Source organism: Anthonomus grandis, chromosome 15, assembly GCF_022605725.1.
Source record: "Anthonomus grandis grandis chromosome 15, icAntGran1.3, whole genome shotgun sequence".
Lineage (NCBI taxonomy): Eukaryota > Metazoa > Arthropoda > Insecta > Coleoptera > Curculionidae > Anthonomus > Anthonomus grandis.
In genome coordinates, this window is record NC_065560.1 from 14,500,486 (window position 1) to 14,526,544 (window position 26,059).

General features: G+C 32.5%; 1 protein-coding gene across 1 annotated transcript; it reads right to left on the bottom strand.

The window, feature by feature from the left end:
• Positions 1 to 10,886: 10,886 nt before the first annotated feature.
• On the bottom strand, positions 10,887 to 25,854 carry LOC126745121 (protein aveugle). Its single transcript, XM_050452840.1, has 3 exons — positions 25,696 to 25,854; positions 25,425 to 25,591; positions 10,887 to 11,158 (listed from the first exon to the last, which is right to left on the bottom strand). The coding sequence occupies exons 1-3, from the start codon at positions 25,732 to 25,734 to the stop codon at positions 11,044 to 11,046; spliced, it is 321 nt and encodes a 106-aa protein (XP_050308797.1). The 5' UTR covers positions 25,735 to 25,854; the 3' UTR covers positions 10,887 to 11,043.
• Positions 25,855 to 26,059: the final 205 nt, after the last annotated feature.

The following is a 26,059-nucleotide window of genomic DNA, read 5'->3' on the forward strand; positions in this document are numbered from 1 at the left end:
AAAAGAAAATTTTATTGGATTCACTGATGTGCATGAGCTCAATTATGAGGAGTTTAGTATCGAGAATGAACCCAAAATCGATGGGATACGATTGGGCCAGTTCGTATTAAGCATATTAGAAAAAATTTTTTTTAATAAAGGGTGTCCCAATAAGAGCGCACGTTTTAATTGGTAAATAAAAGTCATAATTTATTTTAAACTGAGTATTCTTTATATTTTAATGTAAAGCTAATACACTGCAATTAAACGTGAAAAATAATATCTGGCAAATGGCCACCTCGACTTTCGTGACAGACTCTTATTCGTTTTGAGAAATTTTCAATTACATTTTTACATAATTGCGGCCCAATTTCGCTAATAATACGTCTAATTTCCCTTTTCAACTGTAGAATTGCTGTTGGGTTATTAGCGTATACGAGGGATTTTAAAAAACCCCAAAGAAAAAAGTCACAAGGCGTTAAATCGCATGATCTTGCGGGCCAGTTCTGGTCTCCATTCCGTGAAATGACACGACCGGGAAACTTTCTTTGCAACAATTGAATTGCTTCACGTGTAACATGTCGCACCATCCTGTTGGTACCACATACCTCCCGTATCCATACCATCCAATTGAGGCCATAAAAACTCAGTGAGCATATTACGATAGCGTTCGTTGTTCACGGTAACTGCATTTTCAGTCCTCTAAGAAGTACGGTCCAATTACTCCACCTGTCCAAAGTCCGCACCAAACAGTGACTATTAATGGATGCATTTCCATCTCATGAATGACTCTAGGATTTTCTTCGCCCCAAATTCGGCAATTTTGTTTATTAACAAAGCCATTAAGGTGAAAGTGTGCCTCATCGGTAAACAAATTTTTTTTCGAAAAATCGACATCCATTTGTTGTTTTTGCAGTACCCAAAAAGAAAATGTACGGCGCGTCGCATGGTCCACTGGCTTTAATTCTTGGGTCAATTGAATCTTTATAGGCATGTTAATGAAGATCTTTTGTTAGAATTCGGTGGGTAGTGCTCTTCGAAATGTGCAACTGCTGTGCACGATGACGGATAGATGTTCCCGGATTCTCGCCAACACTTTCACGCACTGCGGCAATATTTTCAACAGAACGGCTAGTACGGTGACGCACTGGTGTTTTTACATCCACGACAGAACCATTTTGTTCAAATTTATCAATTAGTCTTTGGACGGTCGTGTGATTTGGTGCATCGTGTCGACCAAAAATGCTCCGCAATTTACGAACTGTTTTCGCAAAACATTCTCTATATTTGTAGTGTGTTTTAACAATAATAATTCGTTGTTCGACCGTATATCGTTCCATGGCTACTAATCGCAAACTGTTTACATTATTCTTTTCAGTTTTTTTTTTGACATACTGCGATAAAAAAGAATGCTGCGCAATTCAAAACGTGCGTTCCTATTGGGACACCCTTTATAAGTAATTGTGTCGGAACTTGCACCGATACAATGAAAATAATAAACATGAAAATATAAAGAATTGGAATGACAATATTTCTAGTTCTAAGGTTAATATTTTATTATATAGTTTACGTTTTAAATAGTTAACATCTTTATTTATAGGTGGTTTAAAATGCATAAACGATTTATTCTCAACAGCAATCGTATTAGCAATCTTTTTCAAAGACAAAGCTTAGTTCTAGTTTTTGCTGGAAACCTTATTACTGATCTTTTGAATTTTAAAAAAATCAAGAGAAAACGCTGATATTAATTTCAATAGAATATGGAACGACATCTCAACTCAGGCCGAGAGATTTGATATATAACTTTACAAAAACCCAGAATATTACCCTACTATACAAGAAGATCAAATTATAATGGGGAAACGGTTGAAGAATACTATCGGAAAAGTTTTAACATTCCATTATTAGATGATATAATTTCAGATTTAAATTTTCGTTTCAGTAGTGAAGCAATAATAGTTTTTAATCTTGCAATTTTATTACCAAGCAATTTACTTAAGGAGTACTATGTGACTGTGGAAACCTAAATCACATTTTATCTAATAATGATATATCAATCTGTGAAACGGCATTTAAGTCTGAAATTATGCTCTGAAAAATGAATCTCCTAAGAGAAATCGACAACGATCGAAAAGATAAAAAGGAACTTTCTCTAATAGATATTCTTAAATTATGTAAATATAATCCAGACTGCAGCAACCTACTACAAATTTTAACTACTCTTTCAGTTAGTGTGCGTCAGCTGAACGCACCTTTTCAGCCTTAGGCAAATTGAAGACATGGCTGAGAAATCGAATGTCACAAGAAATACTTTAAGGTTTAGCATTACTTCATGTACATTTTGATCCAGACATTAGTAGAGAAAATATCAATCGTATTTCAAAATCAAAACATAGACTACATTTTGTGTTGTAATCTACCTATAATAAAAAGTGTATATCATTCTGGCTTTTATTTATAAATATTATAACATGTTTATTTATACTTACCTACTACAATAAGCACATAAACAACTTAAAATATGTATACTTATAAACAACTTTTATTTTAAACAATTTTCATCAACATTAACTGCATTTATACTAGCAAGTGCCCTCCCCCCCTCCTTATTGAAGTTCTGTGTCCGCCTCTGGATGAAACACCGTTAATCAGCAATGTTGGTAGAGGGAACGCAAATGTTATTTATTTCGATATAAACTCATATATTTGTATATCGATGGTCAAGCGCACAAATGTTGTAAGTGCAAAATTGAAATTTTCGAGAATTAAAAAAATTAAATTCATGGTTTTATAAGATTAAATTTAGAGCTTATTTGTACATATTGGCCTGTAATTTTTTTAAAACGATAAGTGTCCTTTCCAGTGTTGTTAAAAATGTTAGTTTCATAAATATTCAATAAGGGAAACTAAAAAAATACATTTTTATTCACTTAACTCATTTGTACAAACTGAATATGTTCCTTAACACATTTGTTACAAAAACAAATACAACTGTACATTATAGTAAATGGGCATTGATAAACATAAATACTACCAAATTCAAAAAAATAATAATATTGAGCAACTAGTAATAATATTAGTAACATAAAAAATATATAAATTAATCTGTGTCTGAGTCTGTTGGAAGTCCGAGCAGATAAAGAAGATCTTTCCTTTTCTTTTCTGATACTGCAAGTCGGGATTTGTATTTGCTTTTTAGTTCAGAAGAATTCAAATCAGTTTTTTGACCCGAGCGCCTTCTGTTAACTGTAATATCGAGTTCAAAAAAAAAATCAGAACATAGTCAATCATATTTATATTGTATAATAAAGGGTTTGATCTTTTCCAAGCGTATCCATTTTATACGCATCCACGAAACTTTCTCTCCGTTAGTGTTTACGGAAGTGTTAATAATAACACCGTTAGTTAGTTGTTGCAAATCAAAAAAATCTGAATATTTCAGATTTTCGACTTGGCAGGGTTTTGGTTTTAATCTAGCAGTAGATATTAGTAGACACCATTCTCGTGTATTATAAATTTTTTTGTGAGCTCTCGCTCGTTCGATTGTGGAGTGCATGGAATCTGCTTCCAGATAAGAATGACCAGATTCCATAAATTTAAGGTCTATTATTTTAAGATGATCAAACTGTAGTCACAAACTTGTTGCGATTCTGACCATCAGCAGTATCTGAAAAAGATTATAAGTGCTCAACCGTATTAGGCAAGCTTTGTATGTACTTTAGAAGGCATGTACCTATTTCTGAGCTTCCTTTACTACCATGGGTTTTATCCCACACATAGCAATAACCATCACGTGTCGAACTGTCATAAATCGTAAAATTATATGCATTTAAGTGTTGTTTATAATATATCTGACAATCACCAGCATAGGGAATAGGCAAAATAGCCTGAAGGTCAAAAGTAATAGCTCTAAAGGTAACACCTTTTTGTGAAACAGCTTTTTTTTTATCTTGCTCTTTCATGTCCATGGATGCTTTTTCTCGTTTTTTATGGTTCTCGTAATCTTGTCTAAGTGGATCTTTGTCTTTTGCCGCCAAAAATGCATTACAACTGAGCACTGGTCTTTTTTTGGTTTATAAAAAGCCAGGGCAGGGTCGAAGGAGCGAAATATTTTTTCATAGACAAACTGAGAGACACTTTTTAAATTTTGAGTTGCACACCAGTCTTTATAAAGTCGATACATTGCCGAAATGTTAAGTTCAGGAGATAGATATTACTTAGAGGAATCCCTCCTGCAATAGTGCGACTCAATTCTCGGAAAGGAATTGATATGGTCTTTTACATGCTGTTTGTCTTGATCTGAAGTAACATTGTGTGCTTTTGAATCCTCCCTTCTATCATAACCAACGTAAAGGCCAGTTTCACTAATTGATTCTGCACATTTCTCTACACTTCGATGCGATAGCAAATGTAGCGCAAAAAAATGTTAAACACACACGATATCTTTTTTCTGCTCGTTTCAAATAGTAAATTCTAAAGGTTTTCCGTTTTTTTTTAAAGTGTTATTTTTCTTTCTTTGAACTGGTACATTTTCCATTAAAGAACTCAAATGCATTTTTTGTCGCTTATAATTGGCTTATAAGTTATAATACTCTTTGCACATTCATTCTCTTTCGTTTTCCGAAAAAATTGTGCTACATCTGTACCGACACTTGGAGCAATCAACAGTTTTCGGCCTTTTTTCTGCAATTTCTTTTCCAGCACGGTTTACGTATTTTTTTCCACTAAGCCTTAGGTCTTTAACAACAGATCGTTTCCAAAGAGCCTTGTTTGCCTTTTGACGTCTTCGTTTCTTTGGAATAACATCCTGATGGTTTTCATCCTCTGTTTCAGGATCAGTTATATCATGTTCTGATGACGATGGTTGATAAGAGCTTCCAGAACAAGCAAAAGGATCAGATTCATCAGAATCAGTAGCACTTTGTGCAGTATCAACCTGATAAACGTTGCTGTCAATATCCATTCTAGGCTCTTCATCTAAAACAAAAAATGCTAGCGATAACATACGACATACTCAAAGACTTTGAGACAATTTTCTAAGCTATTTTGACATCATTTTTTACTTTTATTGGACTGCTCTTGGCCCTGAGGGCTTGGATCTGAGGGCTCTTTATTAGGAGGGTCATTATTAAAATGTAAATCCATATTATCTAAAAATACCAGGAAATTTAAAAACAAATTAAAATGCACTAAAAAAATTGACCATAATTTTAAGACCAAAAGGTTATTTCTGATTAGGTATAATACCTAATTGTTTTATTACCTATAGCCGATGGATAAAGGTACATAACTCTGGTTAAATTATAATTTAAGAGTTAAGTAAAAAAAATTGTCCTCAATTTATTCTTTTCTGGAGTATGAAGTAATTTACTGGCGAGAAGAGAATATACAAAATTTTGATTAAAAAAAACCTTGAAAACCATGTATTGCTTAATATTACATACAATCAATATTATTGAAATTAAATGTTGAAAAATATTATAAATTATTTCATAGATCAATACTTACCACTTCGCCTCTGAACTTGTTTCAAAGCCTCAAATATTTTTTTAGTACGCGAACCCATTTCATGTTATTATTACTATGATCGTTGATTGAATATTTGGGAAGATACGCAATCCTGTGTTAAAAAGTGTACCCGGTCGACTATCGGATTGCCGTTCAGTTTCGTGCACCGTGTGGTGCTGCCTCGAAGCGTCATATCTAGGAACGATTTATTTTAGCTGTGTGGACTTGGCTTTTGGCTTCTTTGAGTCAGGTTTTCAACGACGCTGGAATCTCCGGTTACGCGGCCGTGTTGGATATTTTTTTAAGATATGGGATGATGCTGCCAATTATGTTTTTATTATTTTTTTTGAACATACAACACGGTGTCATTTATGTGGTGGTCAAGTGATAAGTGATATACTTAAGGGTGGAGGCATATTGAAATTTCTTAAAAGTTTAATTTTATAAACAAATAATTACTTACCAAAATATGTTTTTGAGACAAAAATTAATACAAAAATATATATAAAAAGCTATTTTTACAAAATTACCAACAAAGTTTAATACAAGTTATAATTCCAACAAACACTGTTTCCTTCATTTTGTGTTCAAGAGGGTCAAGTTTTTAAATAAAAAGCCCGTTGCACTTAATTAACTAAAAACTAATATACAAAAAATATGTGGAACAAATTTTAAGATATAAGTAGGTTTCACGTAAATATTATAAAGAATAATTGAAATAATTCATAAGACTTAATACCGATCATAATATAACTTCTTGATCAATAATTTTTTGTAAAAAGTAACCCATTTTGTCATGTGATTCCATATCTGAAAAATGTGCAGCGTAGTGACATCTGTAAAGTAAGGGGTTGTGAGTGAGATGTGATGAGTGAGTGTTGATGTTAATAGAAATTGAAAATAGGCCACATTTTAAGTTTTAAGCGACACAGGAAAATTCTCAATTACCAGTTTTTACAACTATACTTAAAACTATAAAAAGATACCTAGTAACAAAAAAAAAACATTTTGTTTAAAGACCCCGCATCACGGTTATACAGGACGTCAATAGAGGTGGAATAATTAGAGGAAAGTTGAGCAATATAGTGTCCTTTTATAATAAAATCTAAATACTTCCTAAATTTTGCAAAAAACTGAAATTTGGCAAAATCATTTTATTTTTTTCTGGCGTTATTTCAAAATATATGACAAAAGTATTTATTAAATGAATAAATTATTGTGACCACTTTTTCTCGCCTATACGATGACACCTTTAAAATTTAAAATACGACGTTCTGTCTTTAAAGAGCCATCATCAACTTTGTTTTTCTTTGTCGGCGCTATATTGACCATTTGCAGTTTAACGACGCGGGAATCTTTGGCCGCCCGGCCGTTTTGTTATTTTTTTAAGACAAGGGCGATGATGATAACAGCGCTTTTATTTATTTTGTTATTGCCGATATTTAAATGCGCTGTGATCTCGCATAAATAACTATAAAGATAGTTATAGATAAATGTGGTGGTTAAGTAATGTATGAATGTTTGAATAAGGGTTGAAATGTTTTGAATAAGGGTGTAACAACACTATAAAATATCGAAAATAGGCCACACTTTAATTTGCAATACAGGGAAACACTTAATTACTAATTCTTAAAACTAGAAAAAGTTAATAAGAAAAAAAAACAAATATTTTTTTTAACAGTATGAAGGGTCTCATCGCGGTTATACAGGATGTCCAAAATAAGGATGAGCAATAAATGGTTTAATTAGGCGAAAGTTGCGCAATATAAATGCAATGATTGAATAAATGCAATCTAAAAATTGGAAAAATGCCAAATACTTCCTAATATTCAGGAAAAAGGTGAAATTTGGCAAAATGGTTTTTTTATTTTTTTCTGGCGTTATTTGAAAATATAAAATAAAATCATTTATACATTATTGTAAACGCTTTCTCTCATTTACAAGTTAACATCTTTAACTTTTAAATACGACGTTTAATAACTCTTAAATCCTTCTTTAGAGAGTCATAATCAACTTTTTTTCTTCTTGTCGACTCCATGTTGGCCACTTGCAGTTTTGAATAACCCTTTTACAACAAGAATTACTTTTTCAACGAGGTAATTTCTAGTGAGTAGTTGGAATCATCCCTATTAAATATTATATACCTCTCTCTCTTTTAAATACAATTTCGAATTTCAAAAAATTCAAAACATACTTTATTCATAAATACATGGTACCTACTTGTTGACATGGTACTTCTATGATATAAAATAGGCACATTAATCGACATATTACTAACACATAATTTAAAAACAATACACAATAGTGGGTTCAACATACTAGTATAAACACAAAATGTATTTTCAATTTCAAAGCAAGACGACTTAAACATTTTTTAGAGTAACATCACAAATTCTAACCTTTACATCTTTACTAAAAACTAATTATATACGATTGGCCTGTTCCTAACTATCTTAAAAAAATTCGAATGCTATAAAAATACTTGCTTTTAAGAAGTTTCGTTAAGAACTTTTTAAAGCGACGAGAACTTCTAGAGACTTTTATGACATTTGGAAAATGATTAAAAATTTTTATGCTCAAGTAAATAAGAGAATTCTTAGTTCACTTTTCGGGATGGGCATTGGAATATTGTATTCTTTTCTGATATTATAACGTTTTAAGGAGCCATTATTTTGAAGATACAATTTATATTTTTTATATATTAGGCAAGCAGACTCAACAATAAACAAGCAACACAAGGAAAGTATCTTTAAATAGGGGTCTGCATGTCCTGTGGAGATTTATGACACATATATTTAATGGCTCGTTTTTTAAAAACAAACATCGAGTCAAAAAGCCGTTTACTAATGCAACTCCAAAATGTTATTCTATACTGTAGGTATTTTTGTATGAAAGTAAGTTCCAACTTTCGACAAAAAAAAATAGACCGTTTTTGCAGATATCAATCTCAGTTCATTTAAAACCACTCTAACAGCATAACATCGTCTAGCCAGTTTTTGCCTCCTGACATATCTCCATAAAACTTACGTTTATGATCGATAACAATTCGAAGAAATCTGTTAAAATTATTCACTTCCAATTCTTTCTTGTGAATCATGAACTGCTCTGAACATAAAAACTTAACAATTTAGTCTTATCTATGTTTAAAGACAACAAATTAGCATCAAATCACTGTTTAATCATTAATAAATCTGTAGAAATTGTTTTTGTTAATGTGCTTTTATTATTGTCTGCCCATAAGATAGTGGTGTCATCTGCAAAAATAGTGAAGAATCCTCTTATCTGGAGAAACGCCAGGTCATTTATATACAATAGAAATAAAATAGGACCGAGAAACGAACCGTGCTTACTACACAAAGTTCAGACAAACTGCCATTTGGCCAAACAAACTTTTTTCTGTCTAACAAAACAAAATTTTAACCATTCTAGAGCAACTCCCCTAAACCCATATCTAGAAAGCTTATCGAGCAATTTCCATGGTTGACACAGTCAAAGTCTTTAGAGAAGTCGCAGAATACCGCTGCAGCAAAGTGACCTTCTTCAAGCTCAAATATAATCTCTCCAGGAATGAAAACATTACTCGACATTCATTTAATATGTTATTTTTTTATTAGGAAAGCCACCATTCGTACTATAACCAGTTTCTCAATAACTTTAAAGGCTTTTTAGGCTTTATTTTTATCTTTTTCATGAATGAATTTCATCATGAAAACAATTATTGAAAATACTTAAAACACTAAAGACCATAAACATAATATATTGATTTAAAATTTTCTTAAAGTAAAAAAAAGAAAAAGAGAAAATGGCTCTCAACGACATGAAGAGACAGTATTTTTAAGAGTTCGGATTGATTTTTGTAGATAAAATAGATAATTTTCTGTGAGGTTTATAATTAGATTTTTTTAAAGATTTTCTAATAAGATTTTGAGATTCCCATATTAGGTTGTTATAAATCAAAGTCTTAATTAATATACGCACACTGATTAATTTTGCTTAAAGGAGCCATCGTCTCACAAACTAAACACATTTACATATATCTATCTATTTGTGATTATGATATCCAAAAAAAATTTTTAACAACTACCAAATTGCAATACGGCAAACACGAACCTGTGCAAAAACTCTCCCACACGACTCGGATGATCGGCCGATTACTAATGAGAAGCGACGGACGAAATTATTTTCGCGCATACTGGAGAGAATCGCCATCTATTTTTCACGCATATTTGCGGTCACGCTTTAGCCCATAAGGTTGCGTATCTTCCCAAATATTCAATCAACGCTATGATGATGTACAAATATAATATCATATACTGCGATTTACTTTGTATTCTAATATAATAATCATAAACACCAAAAGTAACACACGCCTTGCCGGTATAATAAAAACAAAAAACTAACCTCAAAATTAGTTTCACAAATATAAAACACAAATGTGCTAAATGCGCACTAAACACATTTGCCATGCTTTAATAAAAAGTACAAAGGTGATAAGTGCATTTGTCACGTGTTGCAGAAATCTGCGCGTTAAAAGTACCTGCCACATATGTGAGATGACGCTAGTAGGCTAAATACCTATTTTTGACTTACCACCTTTGTGCATATAAGTTTTAACAAAATTTTAATAGGTTTGGTGGAAATATCTCATTTTTTTTTTAAATTGCACTTACAACATTTGTGCGCTTGACCATCGATTTGTATTGTACTCATATATTTTGTCATTTTGGGTATATGAAACACGTATTTATTAAAATGATGCGTGTTGCCCAGACGAATTTAAAAATTTCTTACTTGGTGATTAAAAATGGTTAAACGATCCGTAAAGTAGCGGATATTAATTTAGTATTCCTTAAACTATCATGTGGAATATAATAAAACATTATAGGAAAACTGGTGGCATTTTACGTTGAAAAGGTCGCCGACAATAATTTTTCGATAGGGATAAAAAATATTACCTAAATTAAAATAGATCGAAGAAATACGGGACGTCAGGGCAGGACGGAATCATGAAACTGGTCATAATTTCTCAAGGGAATGTTGTTGCAACTTGATTCATATACGCAAATTGAAATTTTCTATGGGTAAATGACAGGTTTATTAATAATTTATAAGTATAGATTTATCTATAAATTAAACAAAATAATTTTATAGGAAAGCGAGAAGCCGCTTTTAACGCTAAAACAAATGCAAGCCAGGTTAATATGGGATAAATTGTCTTGCTCAATAAAAGATTGTTCTCGCAGAATTTGAATGGTTTTCAAAGCGCCGTAAATATCGAAAATTATCAAAGACTACTACAAAATGACCTAATAGAAAAGAATCATTAAGTGTGATGTTACTCATTAAATATTAGTATTCGAACTTTTTGTCCTAATTTTTAATTTATTTTTTGTTACTAATTAACTAATTAAATATTCTTTTATTTCAAAAAAAGTTGAAACTATACAATTACATTTAAAAAAATGATTACATGCGTCTTATAGCTTGTCCCAAAATTTAGTTTTTGGGTTTATAATAAATATTAAAAAATATTATTCGAACACAACAAGCAGTTCTTCAGGAACTTGTCCTGTGTTGTAAATCTCTGATTTCTATAATATCGGTTTTAAGTCGCAGTTTCAAGATTTCTCTCCATATTGCTTCTCTGTGAAGTGCCTCTGTTATCCCCAACCTAAAATTAAATTAACTAAAAAGTATTTGTGAAGTATATAAATTGCAGAATAAGTAAATTTACAACAGAGTACTTTTTTTTTTAAAGTAGTCTATCTTGGAGTAAGAGTAAAAAATACACTAAATGGTAAATATTTAAACAAGTCTCTTAATAGAAATCTGATTGGTAATGAAAATAAAACGAATAATTGGTCAGTACTGTGTGAACTTTCACATGTAGTGACAAAAAGATGGAATTTTCTGAGAAAAAATCTAAAAAATAAAAACTCGGAAGATCCCAAACAATTTGTGTTTCTAGACGAAACTTGGATTTTTGCCAAGGGGAACTCATCAAAATCATCATGCAAGACGGTAGCACGCAATGCTATCAGCAGCAGTTCTAGTTGTGGAAAAAGGTACATTGTGCTACATGCAGGAAATGATGAGGGCTTTATCTCCGATGCTAGTTTGATTTTCTCTTCAACGAAAAAAACAGACAACTACCATGGAAATATGGATGCCGATATTTTTGAACCTTGGTTTGAAAAAAAACTACTCAAATGGTTGGAAAATCCTTCTATTATAGTCTTGGACAACGCCTCATACCATTCTAGAGTAGAAGAGAAATGTCCCACTAGCAGTTGGAAGAAAGAGGAAATAAAAACGTGGCTAGAGCAAAAAAAATATTGCTCATGACATGAAACAAATATTTCTCATTACCCTTTTGGGATCTGATTTCATAAAAATTGAAGAATATTTTAAAGAGTGACAACTAATCCCAGCTTTAAAACTAAACCCTTTATAATTAATACTAAAGACAAGATTGCTCCTGAACAAAAATCAGGCTTTTACCAATTTACCTACCCTTAGAATTAAATTTAGTTTTGATTTACACATAAATTTCAACAATTGCAACTTTGACACAACTTTAGACCCTAATTAATTGCATTTTTGTCAAAAAAGCAATGAACTTTTGAAATAATGAACAAATTGAATTATAGACATAAAAATATTACAAACCTACAAATTAGATTGATAGTACCAGTTACACACATAAGTCAGAAAGAAAAATAAAACTTCCACCTTTGTTATATCTCTCTTAAATAACTTATCAGAAATAGTCTTGCAAAGACCATCAGTGGAAGATAGTTATTTTTTATACTCTTGTAAAAAATTTAGTTTTTGATTAAAAAAGATATAGGGATTGGTAAATTTATATTATGTGAGGAGTATTATTTAATAAGTAAAGAATAGTTTTTATGCATCAAGCAACCAGTCGCCAGTATAAATAAAGTTGGAAGAGTCAAGCATTTTTTTGGAAAATGAAGTTGCCTTTAATCCCTTTTGTTGCGATTTATAAACCCTTGTTTTATATTTAATAATTTCATTTATCAACGCGCCCTCGTATATATTTAATTTTCCTATTATGATTGCCTTATATGGGTATTTCAGCCCGACTGTGTCGCTCCTCTCTTCGCGATTCTTAAAAGTATATTTTTAGAATAGTTTTGTTTTTGTAAAGCGCTTTGATGCCGCGAGGCAGAAGACAATCACTCTGATCAGTGTGAAAGACTACACAACAGGCTTTCATCCCGATTATACGTTGATACAATTAATGTAAACGTTTAAGTAGTAATTAATGGCAATAAGTTAAAATTTATTTTTTTATTTTATTCAACGTTTTTAATTAAGTTCTCCGGTCCATAAAAATTTGATATTTTTATAATATTAAATTACAAGTTGAAGAAATTGTGTATTATTTATGCATACAAGGTATGCGGGAAAATTAGTCAGTGGTCCTTCGAATTTGGGAAAAAACTATAAGAACCGGCAGGCACAGTTAGCAGGTGCTAACAGTTTGGTCCTTCGAGCCGGATTGAAGTTGGATTTATTGGTACCGGAGGGGACTGAATTCAGTAATAGTTGGATGTGCAAATTTATGTTTATGGGTGCACACTACTGGGATAAGGAGGAATAAAGGTCAGATCTTTCATATTTTATATTTTTGCATTGGAAGCTAGCTGCAAAGGGATTTACGGGCGCAGTTGGATACCAAGGGAACATCCTATTTATGGCATTTAGAAATTAAAAAATAAGACAATAAATGTTCGATTTTTTAAGGGTTATTTAAATTAGGGTAAAACTGTTTCATTAGTTTTAGACTTTGTAAAGAAAGTTGGTATATAAGTTTTTATGAAATATTTAGGTGTTATAAAGAGTTTAATCGGGTGGAATTTGAGGTGTATCAATTTTAATTTGACTGTTGTGTATAAAGGGTTTATAGATATATTTAGGGTTGACCTAGAGTTTTGTTTAAAATAGAAAAAATGGAAGATTTGAAAAAACAAAGGGCTATTATTAAGGGTGCCATTACCAGGATTCAAAATTTTGTGAATAATAGTGAGGTCTCTTTAGGATTGGTAGACATAAGTGAGTTTGAGACTAGGGAAATTTATTTGCAGCAAAAATATAATGAATATTGTAAAATTCAATTACAAATAGAAGCCCTTGAAGAGGGTGAGGGCACAGATAGGGAGGAGATAGAATTAAAATATCTTAGTACTTGGTCAAAAATAAAAAGTAAAATCAAATCAGAAAACAACTTTCAAAATAATATTAGTGTTGATCATGCGACAGGGTTAGGTAATTTGCAACATTCTTCTGGGATTGGAGGGCAAAATAGCCATCAATATAATGCGCGGTTGCCAAGTTTAAGTACACCATCTTTTTCAGGAAAAGTCGAAGATTGGCAGACTTTTATAGATCTCTTCACCGCAATAATTGACAATAATTCATCATTAGATGATGTGCAAAAGTTTCTTTATTTGAAAGGAGCTTTGTCAGGGGAGGCGTTAAACTTAATTAATAATTTACCCCTGACAAATGAGAATTATGCAAATGCCATTAATATTTAAAAAAAACGGTATGATAATAAGTTAGTAGTAATAAACTCGCATTTAAAGGGTATGTTAGATACACCAGCTGTAACTAAAGGTTCGGGAAAACAGCTTAGAGTGTTTTTAACTCATGTTAGGCAACACATTGATTCTTTGAAAGCATTAAAATTGCCTGTTAAGGAGTGGGATGTGTTGTTAGTATTTTTATTTTCGAAAAAATTAGATTATCAAACTCATAAATCCTATGAGCTGGAAAGAAATATTACATCTGAAAGTAGTGCGCTGCTGCCAACTCTTGACAGCTTTCTACAATTTTTGGAAAACAGATGTGTGGCGTTAGAAAATATTGAAATTGATAGTTCAAAGGGTACAAATATGCCAGGAAGAGAAAAACACGGTAAAACATTTTTGGTAAATGAACATTTTAAACCCGAAATTAAATCAATTTGCGGGTTTTGCAAGAAAGAGGGTCATATATTAACAAAGTGTTTTAGATTTTCTAATTTGCATATAGGGGACAAGAGGCAATTTATAAAAGATAGTAGATTTTGTTTTAATTGCTTGCGAAACGGTCATGGTGTAACACAGTGTAGATTAAGGGGCTGTGATAAATGTCAAAGGAGACACCATACATTATTACATGAAGGGAATAATCTGGAAAATATAGTGAATAAAAATAAAGTACAAGTTAATAATGATAATCAGGGTCGATTTGATAATAAAATTCAGGGGCAGGGACAGTCTGCAAATTTATCATGTTCAGATGGGATGCAAGGGGATCCTCAAGAAAATAATTATCAGGGTTTACCTCAGGGAACTTTATTGGGCATTTCAAGGGATAAGTATTTGGGTATATCTCACGGAAGAGATATGGGAATTTTAGTTGATAGAGAACAAGTACTTCAAACTGCAATTGCAAATACTGAGCACGCCCAGACTCAAATATTATTAGCTACTGCAAGGGTTAATGTTGTAATGGGGGATGGAGAAAAAATACAAGCTCGGGCACTTTTGGATTCAGGGTCTCAAAATAATTTTGTGACTGAAAAATTATTTAAAAAATTAAAAAACATAGATTGGACTAAAACAGTTACTAAAATTGGGGGAATTGGGAACAGCAGTATGCAAGGTGATAAATTTGTTAATTTAACTTTAGAATCCCAGGTTAATAAGTACACGTTCAATGCTGGATGTGTAGTATTAAAAACTATAACTTGTAACCTCCCGCATGTACCTGTAAATACTGAGAAGATTTTTATTCCAAATGATTTAGTATTGGCGGATCCATTATATTTTAAACCCTCTGAAATTGATCTTTTGCTCTCTGCAGAAATTTACTTTCAGCTTGTTGTTCCAGAAGTTATTAGACTTGGGTCATTATTACCTGTACTACAAAATACAAAAATGGGTTGGTTAATGTGTGGTTCTGCTCCTGTGGCAGCTTATAAAAATGGGATTATGTGTCCATCAACACTTATTAATACAAAAAATGAGTGTCTAGGTATTAATATATTTTGTCATTCCGAGGTTCCAGATGTCAGTGAGACAATTCTTAGGTTTTGGCAATTAGAGGAAGTTTGCAATAAAAAATTTTTGTCTGCAGATGATAAATTGGCAGAGCAATTATTTTTGGACTCTTGTAAAAGAACCGAAAATGGGTCTTTTCAAGTAGGTTTACTTATGAGAAATAAGGATGATTATTTAAAATTGGGTAGTTCCTTTGAAATGGCATGTAAACGGTTTTGTGCTTTGGAAAATAGGTTTAAAAGGAATCCAGATTTGCATATAAAATATAAAGAATTTATCAAGGAGTACCTCGAGTTAGGTCATGCTAAAATTATTGATCCAAATGTTAACGACTTAACTAAAAGAGTGTTTTTAGCGCATCATTGCGTAGTTAGGGAAGAAGCCATTTCTACAAAATTGAGAGTCGTGTTTGACGCCTCCAGTAAGACTTCTTCAGGGTTGTCTTTAAATGACATTTTGCTTAAGGGTTTTCAGGTTCAACCAGAATTAGTGGAAATAATTGGCAGATTTAGAACTTTCCATTATGTTTTGGTGTCTGATATAAAAAAGATGTATAGGATGATTGAAGTTGTTCCAGATCAGCGATTTTTGCAAAATATTGTTTGGAGGGATTCTACAGATGAACCTCTAAAAATTGTTGAGCTTCAGACTGTTACCTATGGAACGAAGTCAGCACCATTCTTAGCAACCAGATGCTTAGGTAAATTGGCTTTAGATAAAGCATTAGATTTTCCTCTTGCCTCTAAAGCTCTTCAATATCAATGTTACGTTGATGATATTATTTGTGGGACTAATTCTCGAGAAGAAGCTCTGGAATTAAAAAAGCAATTACAGATGTTGTTAGGATCTGCAGGTTTCACGTTGCATAAATGGTGTTCGAATGACATTTCAATCTTGGATTCTGGTCAGGTTGGAGAAAGTAACAATCAAATTGACTTTCATGATGATAATTTTTCAAATAAAGTTCTGGGTATAACGTGGTTGCCAGGTATGGATGTATTTAAAATATCAACTCCTGAATCTGTTAATAAAGGTTGTTCCAAATTTACAAAGCGTTTGGTGTTGTCCAAAATTTCTCAGATGTTTGATCCTATGGGATTTGTTGGGCCAGTAGTGGTTATTGCTAAAATCTTAATGCAGGAAATCTGGTCCAGAAAATTAGACTGGGACGAAGAACTCCCTGACAACGTCTTGAAAAAATGGCTAAGATTTTTTGAAGATTTAGTATATTTGCGACAACTAAAAATTCCTAGGTGTATTTTTTTGGATCAAAGTATTATTGAATTGCAACTTCATGGGTTCTCAGACGCTTCAATGGTTGCATATGGAGCTTGCGTATATATTAGGGCTATTTATGCTAATGGATCAATTTCGTGTAATCTTCTTTGCTCCAAATCGCGTATCGCACCCTTAAAGACGGTAAATCTGCCACGCCTTGAGTTGTGTGGGGCTTTGTTATTGTCAAAGTTGAGTCATAAGGTGTTGTCGTTTATGGATCTTAAATTTAATATTGTGGTTTTATGGACAGATTCAAGTATTGTTCTTTCTTGGTTAAATTCTTCGCCAACACGTTGGACTTGCTTTGTAGCTAATAGAGTCGCAGAAATTCAGGAACTTACAACAAACAGCATTTGGAAGCATATAAACTCGGAGAATAATCGGGCCGACTATATTTCCAGGGGAATTTCTCCTTCTGAAATTTTATGTAATAGCTTATGGTGGCAAGGACCAAGTTTTTTATTGGATCCTAATATTAATTTTTGTAAAGAGTCTGTCTTGAATGCTGAAGAGTTACCAGAACAAAGAAAGGTAGTTTTGTTGGAAACGATAATGGAATCTATAATAGATTGGGCTAGGTTTTCAAATTTTAATCGTTTGAAAAGAACTGTGGCTTATTGTCTTCGAATCATTAAAAGAGAAAAAGGTCCTAGAAATTTAACAGTTGAAGAACTTAAAAGATCTTCACAAAAAATAATTAATTTGGTTCAATTACAGGTTTTTAAGAAAGAAATTGACTGTTTAACTTCGAACAATGAGTACGACTTGAAAGATAGTAATTTAAAGACGTTAAATCCTTTTTTGGACAAGGAAGGGATTTTACGAATCAATGGCAGGTTATCTAGGGCAGATATTGATTATAATCAAAAATTTCCGATTTTGTTGCCAGCGAAACATGATGTTGTCAAATTGATTATAAAATTGGAACACCTAAAATTATTTCACGCCGGTCCACAAACAGTATTAGCCAATTTGCGGTTGAAATATTGGATTATTCATGGTTTGGTTGAAGTTAAATATGTTATTAAAACGTGCGTTGTTTGTTGCAAACTAAAGGCTCGAACTTCCACACAATTAATGGGATCACTACCTATTGATAGGGTATCTGTTTCTCGACCATTTCTAAAAGTTGGAGTAGATTTTGGTGGTCCGTTTTTAATTAGGCAAGGTAGAATTCGGGGATCTACCACCAGTAAGGCTTATATTGCTTTATTTGTGTGTATGGCTACAAAGGCCATTCACCTAGAACTCGTCAGTAGTTTAAGTACGGAGGCATTTGTACACACATTGAAACGTTTTGTGGGAAGAAGAGGTTGTCCAACTACTATATATAGTGACAATGCAACCAATTTTCAGGGAGCAAATAATTTACTCCGAGAGGTGTATTTATTCTTTAAAGATCAGAACAATTTAAACAAAATTCATGATTTTTTATCTCACCGTGAAATTAAATGGTGTTTTATTCCACCAGCGAGTCCCCACTGGGGCGGATTATGGGAAGCAGGCATTAAGTCAACAAAATTTCATTTGCGGAGGATTGTGGGTAATTTAATGTTGACATTTGAGGAAATGACCACCATTTTAATAGAAATAGAGGCCATTTTGAATTCCAGGCCTTTGTGCCCTGTTTCTTCAAATCCAGGTGATTTGAATTGTTTAACACCTGGTCATTTCATTATAGGGGAGCCTATGATGTCTATTCCAGAGGTTGATGTAACTAACATACCTGATAATAGGTTGAATTTTTGGAAGTTATGTAGTAAAATTAAACAAAATTTTTGGAAGAGATGGTGTACCGAATATCTCACTCGTTTACAGAGCAGACCTAAGTGGTTTAAAAGCCAACCTAACTTGACTAAGGATAGTATGGTTATTTTGAAGGAAGAAAATTCTCCGCCACTAAAATGGCCTTTAGCACGCATTGTAGAGGTGCTGCCTGGAAAAGATAATAAAGTAAGAATGGTTAAGGTACAAACAAAAGACGGTGTATTTACCCGTTCAATAGCCAAATTGTGTCTGTTACCCTTCGAGGCAAGTTGTTGAAGGTGCCCTTCAAGGGGGGGAGAATGTTGCGATTTATAAACCCTTGTTTTATATTTAATAATTTCATTTATCAACGCGCCCTCGTATATATTTAATTTTCCTATTATGATTGCCTTATATGGGTATTTCAGCCCGACTGTGTCGCTCCTCTCTTCGCGATTCTTAAAAGTATATTTTTAGAATAGTTTTGTTTTTGTAAAGCGCTTTGATGCCGCGAGGCAGAAGACAATCACTCTGATCAGTGTGAAAGACTACACAACAGGCTTTCATCCCGATTATACGTTGATACAATTAATGTAAACGTTTAAGTAGTAATTAATGGCAATAAGTTAAAATTTATTTTTTTATTTTATTCAACGTTTTTAATTAAGTTCTCCGGTCCATAAAAATTTGATATTTTTATAATATTAAATTACAAGTTGAAGAAATTGTGTATTATTTATGCATACAAGGTATGCGGGAAAATTAGTCAGTGGTCCTTCGAATTTGGGAAAAAACTATAAGAACCAGCAGGCACAGTTAGCAGGTGCTAACACCTTTCTAATACAAGGTTTTTTTATTTTTAGGTTTAAGGTTAAGAATTTCAATAAATTAAAGATGAGAGGGACATTAAAGGTTCATTATTATCAGACAGTGTTGCCCAATAAACTTCAGAGAAAATACCTTAATATTTCTTTTAGAGAAAATACAAACACATCTCTTAGCAGTTACAGATGCTTTTATGGGAAAATTACATTGATAATAAACTGCCTTATGGTCTGACAAACCACGATTTAATACCAAAAAGGATCATCTATCCTGTTCTGTAATGATCTATGAAATACAGCTTGAAACTATCAGTTCAGTTTTTTTGCAGTTTATTTCTGTTAATGGGATTTATTTCTTCTTCAACCATCTAGATGTCTCTAAAGCAGTTATATACAAAAATAGGTTTTGCAAATTGACTGTTGATGCTGTGGAATACCTGTTCCAACCAATATCAAAAGCATAGATGAGATCAATTTTATATATTTGTAATAGGATAGTTTAGTATGAGGATAAACATATCTGTCCGAAATTAGTGGAGAACAACTTGTAGTTTAGTTTTTTTAAATTACACAGGACTCACTGTACATACTCAATGTGGTGATAAGGGACACCTAGATATTCAAGAATTGAGTTCTTAAATTGGTGAATGTGACTTTATTTTGAATATACAGGCTTTGTTACTTTTACAATATCCATCAACAAAAATAATATCTGCAGAATCAGCATTTGAAAATAGGGGCATTTTTTTAATTCACGATTGAAGACTGATTAACACTTTACCTTTTTGACTTATTGTCAAAAATAGAGAAAGGGGTTCGTTAAATTTAAAGGGACGTCTAAAAAACAATTTTTTTTTTGAACATTTTTACATAGAATGTTGAGTTTGAACATTTTATTGATAAAAAAGAGAGGATGAAGTAAAAAAATGCAAAATTTTAAAAATTATAAAGGATTTTATTATTTAAAATTGAATATTTTATAATTTATATTTTAATCGTCACAATTACACCCGGCTTAACTATACTCTATTTGCGACTAGCCTACTATTGTTAGCGAACGATTGATTTAAATTTAAAACCCTAAGTAACCAAATTCTGTAACTTAGAAGGATTTACATCACTTCTTTAGGTCATATACACAAATTTCCAGACGCAAATCAGGAATATCAAATATGTAAATACTAAATACGGATTAATTCATAAATAAAAGAGACTGTCAAATGTCACTTACGTGAACAACTATTATTTTATTATTATTGGGAGTGGCTAATGTACTAGTACGATTATCGTAATTTTCTGTCGTGTCTTATTATAGGTAGCCCCACGCATACAAGGTGGGCCCACAGGGGGCGGCAGCCCCGTGTGCGCACATGGGACTATGTGGTTGGCGCACATGTGGAGTTGGGATTGCAAAAAGGGATTGGGTTGGCGCTAAATAGTGGGTTAGGTAGTCGTTTGAGCCCTATTTAGGGACTGGGATAATAGTTAGAAAGAGAGGAATTATCGGCACAAACACAGTAGCTAGGGGCGGTAGCTCCGTGTTTGTGCCTGTATATACGCAATTAGAGGTGTGCTTGTACATGCGTGTGTACATACAAAAAAAAAAACGATTAAAACACGATTTTTTTTTGAAATCGTACTCGTACAGTAGCCACTCATAAATATATAATACATAATAAATAATAAAATAATATTTTGTTGACGTGACATTTGACAGTCATTGTTTATTTATGAATTAATCCGTCTTCGAATTTGCCATCGCGTAATCTGCACTAACTGCAGCAATGCGCAGGCGCAGGAGGTTAGGGTTATCCCGAGTCAGTCTCGGACCCTTTTGCATTTGTGTCTCGACTGTATCACAGAAGTGAAAAAATTACCAAATACACTACAGTTAGTACAGTCAATGAATGCTGAGATTGCTGCTTTAAATTCCAGAATCGCGCAGATCGAATCTAATATAGATACCAAAAAAATAAGTGATGTTAGCAAAAAGCTAACGTCTCTGGAGCAAGTTATTAAAGATAGTAAATCCCAGATGAAATTAAATTAATTATTCACTTGGCTCAGGATAATGTAAGGTGTGAACTTGAGGCTCATTTAAATACCCACAGTGAGCAGATGACAGCAAAGTTGGACTCGGTTGTTCGAACCATAAAGGAAACCCACACTGAACTTGTGCAACTACTTGTTTCCAATCTAGAGTCTAAAGAGTTATTAAGTAAAGTAGGCATGCAGTCCAGTTCTAAAGCTTCGGAACGTAATATATATAAAACAACTCCTGGTAATATTTTACCCTCCACCAAGGATATAGTTGTGGGTTGTGCTGAGCCTGATAATATTGTTAATGTTAATTCTTTGCTTACTGCAAAACCAACAACTGCTCTTCTTGTATCCAACCTAAATTACACTGTAGCAGATGATATTTTAAAAGCACATCTTAAAGATATAGTGCCTGGGGCAGAAGATGCCTTTATCACAGTTGTTAAGCTCAGAACAAGTGGAACATCGAATTCTTTTAAGATCGTTGTACCTAACAAATATCTCAGCGTAATTACTAAAGCAGAGAATTGGCCTAAGGAAGTATATGTGAAGAAGTGGAGGTATATGCAACATCCATCTCGTCGCTTTTCAAACGCAATTCAACAAAAAGATAAAAATTTTCGCCTAACAAGGGGTTCCAGAAACCACTCGTAGATTCATCTGAACAGCTACACCTGATTTCCCATCCCGACGCCATAGATTTTTATTATCAAAATGTTCGCGGTTTAAATTCAAAAGTGATTCCGTTTTACAATGAAGTTTGCTTAGCGGAAATGGACATTATCGGTTTGACAGAGACGAATGTACAAAATAATGTCGCGAACTCTGAACTGTTTCCGGACATTTACGATGTACACCGATGTGACCGAAGTCTAGACAGAACTGGATTGTCGAAGGGTGGAGGTGTATTGTTAGCTGTTAAACGCGTGTTTAAAATGTTACCTCTAAATTTATCTGATTTGCTTCAAATTGTATATTCTATCGAGATTGTAGGTGCGCAATTGTCCTTTGACCATTTTACGTGCTTTGTATTTATTGTCTATATACCTCCTGCTAGTAGCAAATGGGTTTATGATATGGTGTACGATTACTTTGAAACAATGCAATATTTGTGTGACAAGATAATAATTATAATGGGTGATTTTAATATCCCCAATTTTCTTAGTCACAAGCATGACTCTATTGTGAGATCAACTTTGGCTTTTATGAATATAATGGAATTCGTACAATGTAACGACGTCCTTATTGTCAATGGAAGAATTCTGGATTTATTGATAACCAATTTGTCTGAGTGTGAAGTTCATTTGAGTAGTTTTTCTTTTCTTGAATGTGATTCTTATCATTCCTCATTAATTATGAATTTTAAGGGTAAATTACCTCAGACTAATAATTTCACCCACAATTTACTGGTAAAGAATTGTTTCAATTTTAGATGTGCTCATTATCCCATGTTATATAGCTTAATTGAAGCTGCTGACTGGCAGGAGGTGTTTGCCTCTTTTGATCCTAATGTATCTTGCGACAGCTTTTACAGTACACTTAATGAGATATTTCATAGAGCAGTTCTGCTTAAAATCGTTAAAAAATATAAATTTCCAGTCTGGTTTAATTCTGATATCATAAAAAATATCAAACTAAAGAATTTCATTCGAAAAAAACTCAAGAAATACAGAACTCATTATTATGAAAGCCAGTTTAAAAATAGTTCGAAGCAATATTAAAGAACAAATTAGGATTGATTTTTTAGAATTTTCTCGAACAGCTGAAAATCGAATTAATGTAGACTCCTCCGATTTTTGGAACTATGTGCAGAACAAGAAAGGAATTTCGCGTATTCCCGGAGTAATGCTGTTTCAGGATCGTACAATAAAAGATGCACAGCAAATTGTTGATGCATTTGGAACTTTCTTTCAAAACGTATATATTGAGTCGGACCCATCTAGTATTAATGTTGGTATTGAATCGAGCCAGACTATTAACAACTCTCTAAATTGCTCTTATAATTTTTTGGAAGATGAAATTGTCACCGCCTCTAATAAACTAAAAAGTTAGTTGACCAATGGAGTACCAAGTCTTGTCGTTAAAGATTGTATTCGCGCTTTATCAGGGCCTATTGCCCACATATTTAATCTTATCTTGTCTTCAACAGTATTTCCTGATAAATGGAAGACTGCAAGAATATCCCCGATACTCAAAAAGGGACCGAAGAACGACATTCAAAATTACAGAGCTATATCGATCTTATGTAATTTCTCCAAACTTTTTGAAATAGTTCTTTATAATAGAATATATGCCCATGTCAAATTAGACATAGCACCTAATCAATTTGGTTTCATCAAAAATCGCTCCTGTACAGTAAACCTTTGCCTAAATGAGTATCTGTGTCAACATTTGGATAATAGAGGTCAGGTTGATGTAATATACCTTAATTTCTGCAAAGCTTTTGACCAAATTGACCACTTTGTACTTCTTCATAAGCTAACATTTTTTGGTTTTTCTAGTGGTTTTTCTACTACTGTCTTGTCATAGTTTACTGTTTGCGGATGATATAAAATTGTTCACAAAAATAGATACTGAAGACGATTGCGAATTCCTTCAGGTAAATCTTAACAAAGTAGAGAATGGGTGCAATGTCAATAGACTATATTTAAATGTTAATAAATGCTCTATTCTCTTATTTTCTAGAAAACTGTTGCCAATCAATTTTGACTATAGAGCAAATAATGTTGTGTTGGCTGGAGTGGATGCGGCGATTGATCTGGGAATTACTTATGATGCAAAATTAAGTTTCTAAATAGTTTCTGACTCTGCCAAATTGTTGGTTTTGTTTATTGAAACTGTTGGCACTTTGAAAATATTAATACTTTAAAACTATTTTTTTTCACTTACATACACTCAAAAATAGAATACGGATCTCCAATTTGGTACCCAATTTATAACCTGATAGATGATATTGAGCGCATTCAGCGCAAGTTTATGAAGTATCTCTGGTTTAGAGAGGAAGGTGTCTTTCCAGCCAGAGCTTTGGATAGTCAATTATACTTAAATAAATTTAATATTATACCCTTAGCAAAAAGAAGAGAAATTCTTTCCATAAAATTCTTATATAACCTTATTCATAGCAAGATTGACTGTCCCACCCTTTTGGCTGGATTAAATTTTCGGGTACCAAGAATAAACTCTGGGCATTTTAGATTATTTTATGTAAATCCCGCTAGGACTGATATTTTGTTTAAATCCCCTATTAATATAATGTGTCAGAATTATATTAATAATATTTTTAGTTCGATATTTTTGTTGACAGTTTAATGTCCATTATAGAAGGTATTAAGTAAATAGGTGATGCAGAGTCTTTCTGGTATGTATATAGATAGTCTGTTTAAGTGCATAGAATGTTAAGCATTTTGATTTTTCATTTTTATACTTATTTTGGTGAATATTTTTTTTTTTAATTTTTTTTCCTTTTATTCTTTCCTGTAATTGAGTAACAAACCTGTTGGAAATAAATGCCTCTTTTTTTTTTAATTTACATATTTCATATTCCTAATTCGCCTGTAGAAATTTGTGTTTATGACCTAAAGAAGTGATGTAAATTCTTCTAAGTTATAGAATTTGGTTAATTAGGGCTTTAAATTTGAATTAATAGCGTATATAATGATCAATGTGATGGTTAGTTGCTAATAGAGTGCAGTTAAGTGGGCTGAAATTGTGCATTATATGTAAGTAGAAAATCCTTTATAATTTTTAAAATTTTTTTCATTTTTTTACTTCATCCTCACTTTTTTATCAATAAAACGTTTAAACTCAACATTATATGTAAAAATTTAAAAAAAAAATCCTTTTTTAAATGTCCCTTTACCTTTATTGGACCCACAATGGGCCCTGGAACATCCTATGTTCTTCATTTGTATACTTTATGTAACTAAATCTGTCTTTCAGGTAGATACAATCAAAATTTAAAAAAAATACTGCTTACCTATAAAGTGAGTTATCATTCATTCTAATTAAGGCTCTACCTGTAATATCATGCTGAACAAAATTATCTGCATACAAAGGGTGGTAATCACCACAGTGCCTCCGGAGCCAGTTTTGTACATCTCGCACATTCCACTCATAAACTGATTTGGGTTTGTTGGTTTTAAGCTAAGAAAATTGTCTTTTGTTAGTTTAAAACATAAATGATCATAGGCCATATCAATTTTATTGTGGGAAAATTATTGTGATAGATTATTAATTGGAAGACTTACTTTTGGTTTGTTGCAATTATTTGAAGTTTCTTCGACCATAGTTTCTGGCTATTTCGATTTTAGTTACACAAGAAACAAATCTGTACTAAAATAAATAAGCCTTAAATAAAAACAATAATAAACTCAGTTGGTAATTGTCACTGTCAATAGTGTCAAACGTCAAATAGAATCAAAAATGTATAACCGATTCCAAGCGATCTATCGGTTTTAACCACGGTTAAGCCCTTGGTTTACCTTGAACAGTCCCTTTATAACAATCATAACCAATCGTGTCCGCTTGGACGTGTTTGGTTGAAGTAACTTCGTAATTTGTCAGCTGTCACTATCATAATTTTGTTTGTTTTTATATAATACCCCAGACGCC